Below are 5815 nucleotides of genomic sequence, written 5' to 3' on the forward strand. Positions count from 1 at the left end.
AGATCGAAAGCAATCCACATTCTCTTTGCTTTTCTTTTCTTTTCTCCTCAAATCCAAACAGCTAAGTAACCGCTCAGTGAGCTTGGGAGCCGCGCTTGCCATTTCGCTAAAACCAAGATGGCGGACGATGTGAACTTTGAAGCTCGGTCGCCATCAAGCACAGAAAACTCTGTACCGACGCTTTCAAATCAAATTGGATGGGTAACATTTGACGCAATGGACAACAAGGATTCGATATGCAACAACTGCATGGATGAAGAAAAGATTTCTGTGGGAAATCAGCCGTATATTTCCCGTTTAGGTGAGTTCAAAGGCCTTCAAAATATAGGCTTAAATTTCTGTTAAGCTCAGACCCGCAAGATGCATTTTAATGTGGGAGAAAAAGGGAAAAAATATGCTAAAATTTTTGAAGATACAACTTGTGCCTGCTGCCTGTTTCAGAGTTGTCCTGTCTATCTTTATACTTGTAGTAACATGGTTATTTTTACAACCTTGAAATAGAGATTAAATGTATTTTCTCTCTTTTTTTTGCAGAGAAGGAACTTGAAAGACTGCAAGAGAAGAAAAGAAAACCTCTTTCTTCGAAAGACATGATAAAGACTCTACAAGAAGCCAAAGACAGTCACATGAAACAATTGATGGATAGCACTGAACAATCAGAGGCATTTCTAACAGACGAGTGTGAAAGAAATCAAATCTCTTGCTGTTTTCCGTTATATAGAACAATTTTTCCAAAGCAGCCTATGACCAATGAAGAGCATGAATGTTTGGTGCAGGAAGAAAAAGACGAAAGCAAAGAGGATCAGTAACCTGTGAACTAAAAACCTGATTATCATGGAAATGTATGTAAACAAGGGACAGCCTTGTAATCATGGCTAGAAGGACGAGCCCTTGGTATTCATGGTGAAAGCAAGTTGCTTCAATCGCCTTCTCAAGAAAAATTGATAGAGCTGTTGGCTGTAAGCAGGTTGAATCCCTTGTTGGTGATTTAGTTTTCTAATTAAGAGCAAACATTCCAAAAGTGCTCAAGGATTATCTGTAATAAGTAAATAACAGAATGCTAGATCAGTTTTCAAAAAAGAAAAAAAAGAAAATTGCGACAATGTTGCATTGTTATCTATTATAAGTAAACAACAGTATGTTATATTTAATTAGACATTCGTACTAGTCTCAAGATAGCCTAGTTGTTGAAGAGGAAAGGCAATCCCAAAAATACAACTTGAGACTGTTAGGCTGTCACATTTTTTGTTTTCCCTTGCACAAGTCGATAATGCTAATCTGCAGTTCCAGGTCACTTTGTTGTGTTCCACCACAGTATTTGGAAAAAAGAACCTCCTTTGCAATCTTTAATACACATGACGGTATGCAAATTATTTGTTCTGCTTTTACAAAATCTTAGTCTAAAGAAACTAGAGTGCAACAACAAACAAGCAATAACTTAACAACTGCGTAGTGAAAGAATTTTCTGGGCATGTCTCGTTGTCCTAGTTTCAGCAAGGGTGCATTTTTTAACCTCAATCCCAGAGGGTGGCAAAGGGTTTTTACGTGACGCATGATTAGCAGCGTGACGCATGATTGAGACCAAATTAGCCGTGTAATGCGGGACAGGACATCATAACGTGATGCGTGATTTGCTATTTTACAAGCCCGTGATGCGTGATTTACCAGTTAGATTTCCGTGATAAGTGAACGTTCTTTGAACAAGAAGGATACCATTCATTAAAAGTAAATAATATATAGAGTCTTAAAGAAGATAAATTAATCGTGGCAGATTTCTGGTGTTTTTCGTCTTTTTCTTGACCTCTAACGTCTTTGATCTTGGTGGATCTCCACTGTACTATAGGTCCAAACAATTGTGACACAATAGGAATAAGTCATTTTAAAAAAGTTAAACTTTGCACAAGGACCATGAGCTTCAGTGTTATTTTTGTCCATTTTGTCGACCGATCATTTTCAGCAGTCCATCAGACCATACCCGAATCCGGCTATCGTATGAAAGGTCTGAAAGAATGTCGTCCAAAAGGGTTGAAACGATAACAGACGTCAGAGTTTAGTGTCATTTTATGCCGCTCGAGAAGACAGCTGTGTAAGCAATGAGACACTACACAAGAAAAACGTTTATGTACCACTTCATGAAAGTCGTCATAAAGACCTACCTCAAAAGCCGTGTTATGTCATTCACAGACATAAAAACGTTGCCGCACAGAAGAGGATTTACAGGGGTAAAGCTTTGGCACAAATATTGCCTGTATAATAAAGCATGGCAAAGGTGGTGTAGTCTTCTTCTCAATTCGGTCCAAGATCTCTACCCACTTAGCCTGTGAACAGGCTCCCGATTGTTTTCTATGGGAAGGCAAAAGACAGACAGGCAGAGATAGCCGAGAGTGGTCTGAAGTGGGATAAATCTCACCACGCCAGGCTTGCTTTGCTCGCCCTATTTTATTTTTTTCGCAGTCGTCGGGAACCTGTTCACAGACGGTGAAAACTCTCCAAGATTATCCAGGAGTCTCATAAATACAGACCGAGTCTCCCGGTCTCCCGTACAGGTCACCAGTTTTATTTTCGGGAGAAAATGTTTGGAATATTTGCAGATGCATTTTTGTGGTTGAATCTCCTTTTATCGACGCTGTTAGGGTCGAGAAAGTAAAATTAGCGATGTACTTACTCCTTTTTTTTGTGACGCGTGATTGGTAAAAAGAATTCGCCGTGACGCGTGATTTAATAGAAAAATTTAGGGTGATGCGTGATTGGTACCTCCCCCCCCCCCCCTTTGCCTCCCTCATCCCAGGCTTTCTCCCTTGTTAAAAGAGGGGTAAAGGAGAGAGAACCTGGGATCAAGGTTGTGGTTGAGAAAGCTTTCAATGAAAACTGGTTCAACAAAGCCTATAATTCATCTAAACCACATCAAAGACCAACTACAGATCTGCTCAAGCTTGCAATGCAACTACAATCCAACTTTTTCAACTTAATAGTGCGTTTTCTGAACAAGTGGAAGGCGTGGTGATGGGTTCTCCCCTTGGGTTCATGTGGCCTATAGAAGAAAAACCGTAAGAGAAAAACGAGCCTCCTTCATTCTGACTACACTGGTTCACACTAACAAGAGACATTCAATGTGAATACTTAATTGAGGATGCGTCAGTAAGAGGTATACCGTGTAATAAAATAATCGTTGTCCTTGCAAATGACAATTTATTGGTTCTGACAATTAGAACCTGCGCTTCGTCCGATACGAAAAACCAATAAAACGGCTACCCTTAAAAAAGTAGACGAACACGAAAGACTGACCGACCTAGAATTACCTAAATATCCCGCCAAAAGCCCCCTGGCTGCAGCCCCCCAAGTCTCAAAAAGTTTTGAAATTTTCGGGCAAAACGCTGATGATTCGGGAAAAGTACTCGGGAGAAAACATTCTAAAAGGTAGTCAAGCTCAGGCTTGTAGGCTACTTTCTCTGACGTATGCCTTGGAGTTAAGGTCAAATACATACATACATTACATTACTTTATTTACCCAAGGATTTCAGAGTAGCTTATGCAGCTAATATCTCCGAGCATTTAACCATCAGATGAGAGATAGGCCCCACACTGAGAACTACGTCCCCTACTCTTCTCGATCAGTATGTGTGTTCTTTTACGTCCCACAGAATTAATTATGAAGAGTTGTGAGACGGGGCCTACGGTTTATCGTCCTTATCCGAGAAGACTAGAAAATCTAACCATTTGTAGATGTCATTACAAAGGCAGCACTTTCTCCTCTCCTCAAGGATACAGGCATTCTGTTTTGGAAAAACCATATAACGTTTAAATGTGCATCGTGGAAATCCACGAGATGGATTTTATTTCAATCAACAAAGTAATGGCAAAAGAATCAAAGCAAGCGAAGACCAAGACTTTTGTTTTTGTGGTGGCTCTGAAAAGAGCCGTTTTGAATGGCTCCATAAAGAGCCGTTTTAATGTTCTTGAACTTTTCGTACAAGAGAGAATTAACTGTTTCTTTTGTAAAAGTTTCCGGATTTTATTAGGTTGTCAATCGACGTCATAGGGTATGCGAGGTTTCAAAATAACTACTTTTGGAATGATAACAGTTTCATTAGACGTGAGAATTGCCAATGTTTTTGTTTTTACTGCGATTTGAGTGCGTTTGAACAACATTCGCACTTTCGCGCATTGTGTAATTTTTTTTCGGGCAATAAGGTCTCCACTCGTTTTGTTAAACATTGTTTCCTTTGATTCGTGTCTCATAGGAACTCTTAGTTTGTATTTAATGTCTAACTCATTTTCTTTACTCAGGAGACTTGATAATGACGTTAAGCAAACGCCGAAACGTCGTCATTAAATTTTGAAGCAAAATTATTTCAATTAAAGTCTTTTTATCGCAGTGTTTTATTTTAAAATATTACGACGTACCATTTTAATAAGTACTTTACTTGTTTAGTCCGTATTGGAGAGTATTGGTCTTTTTCTTTTTTTTTTTTCTCTTTGCAGGTTTAGGGACCGAGACGCAAAACAAAAGAGCTTGACCAATATTTCTCCAGAATAAACCTCGCGCTAGTTCAATAATATATACATTTGGAAGGCGTGTTTTAGTTAGTAATGGCCCAAAAACTATCGTCGCCCCTTCGACTTGTTCGTAAAGCGTATCATTAAGTTGAAAAGTTAGTTTGTAGTTGCAAGCTTGCATGAGCAGATCCGTAAGTTGATCTTTGGTTAGAAAAGGCAATAATAAAGTTAGAAAATGCAAGTTGAAGAAGCTATTTGGAAATAAAACGAAAGAAAACGCGTCACGCTCGATTACGCCAATTTCGCTAGTCGAGGACTATTACTAATAGTCCTCTGGTAGCATAGTCAATTAAAATGCAGGATTTGGATTAGTCCACTAGTTGGGTGATCCTAAATCGCTAATAGTGTAAGCATTGGTCGACAGAGGCTTTGGTTTCGCTTCAAGCCATTTTGCAACCGGCTATACAGTTGTATGTTCTAGTCGCGGATAAGATTGATCTCATAGACAGTACAGGCTAGTTTGCACTTGTCTTGAGTAACCCATACAAGTGGGCAAGCCCTTGAGCCTTGCGGACAGAGTGTCAGCAAGTGATTTAAACAAGACTTTGTGAACCTTGGTGTATAGTTCATTCTCTTTTCATAACATTATATATTTTTAACAATGTTAGCATTTTTTAACATTGCCGTCTTTAAATCCATGTCCCTGAGGAAATCTTAGTTTACATTTAAATTCGAACCTATTTTATCCACTCGACATTTATTTTAAAACAAAATGGTTTTAATGATTTTCCATTTCATCGCAGTGTTTTATTTTGAAAAGATTAAAAAGAGTCATTACAATAAATCAAGGGACCATAATCTCTTGGATAAAGACTTTATTGAACTAGCTTGTTCGGTTCGTATTGGAGCCGGAATATTAGTCGCGTCTTTTTGTTTTATTTTCGCAGGTTTATGGACTTCTCCTGCGGCTTGGTCCATAAACATGCCAAAAAAAAGAAAAGAAAAAGAACTTGACCAATATTTCTTCAATACGGACCTCACGCTTGTTCAATAACCCTGCAACGGACTAGCATCCCATCCAGGAAATAGTTGAAAAACTCCTGGTCGCTACATGCTACAGAAACCGAAGGTAAGCGCTGGCGTGATGAGCCACGAGGCTCATTCGTATTACATTTGCACCCTATAAGAAATACTTACTTCCTATATACAGTTTTACATAACCAAAGCTATAAACATTAACCTGTAAACCTGAGGGGGATAAACCTTGCATTACTCCTGTTGCTACTGAAAATTTCCCATTCACTCACCATGGTAACCA

At 38.9% G+C, this 5815-nt stretch overlaps 1 protein-coding gene across 1 annotated transcript; it reads left to right on the plus strand.

The window, feature by feature from the left end:
• Nucleotides 1-43: 43 nt before the first annotated feature.
• LOC145484844 (uncharacterized) lies at nt 44-2759 on the plus strand. Its single transcript, XM_081463485.1, has 2 exons — nt 44-301; nt 535-2759. The coding sequence occupies exons 1-2, from the start codon at nt 118-120 to the stop codon at nt 807-809; spliced, it is 459 nt and encodes a 152-aa protein (XP_081319611.1). The 5' UTR covers nt 44-117; the 3' UTR covers nt 810-2759.
• Nucleotides 2760-5815: the final 3056 nt, after the last annotated feature.

Source organism: Orbicella franksi, chromosome 4 (genome assembly GCF_964199315.1).
Source record: "Orbicella franksi chromosome 4, jaOrbFran1.1, whole genome shotgun sequence".
NCBI classification, from domain to species: domain Eukaryota; kingdom Metazoa; phylum Cnidaria; class Anthozoa; order Scleractinia; family Merulinidae; genus Orbicella; species Orbicella franksi.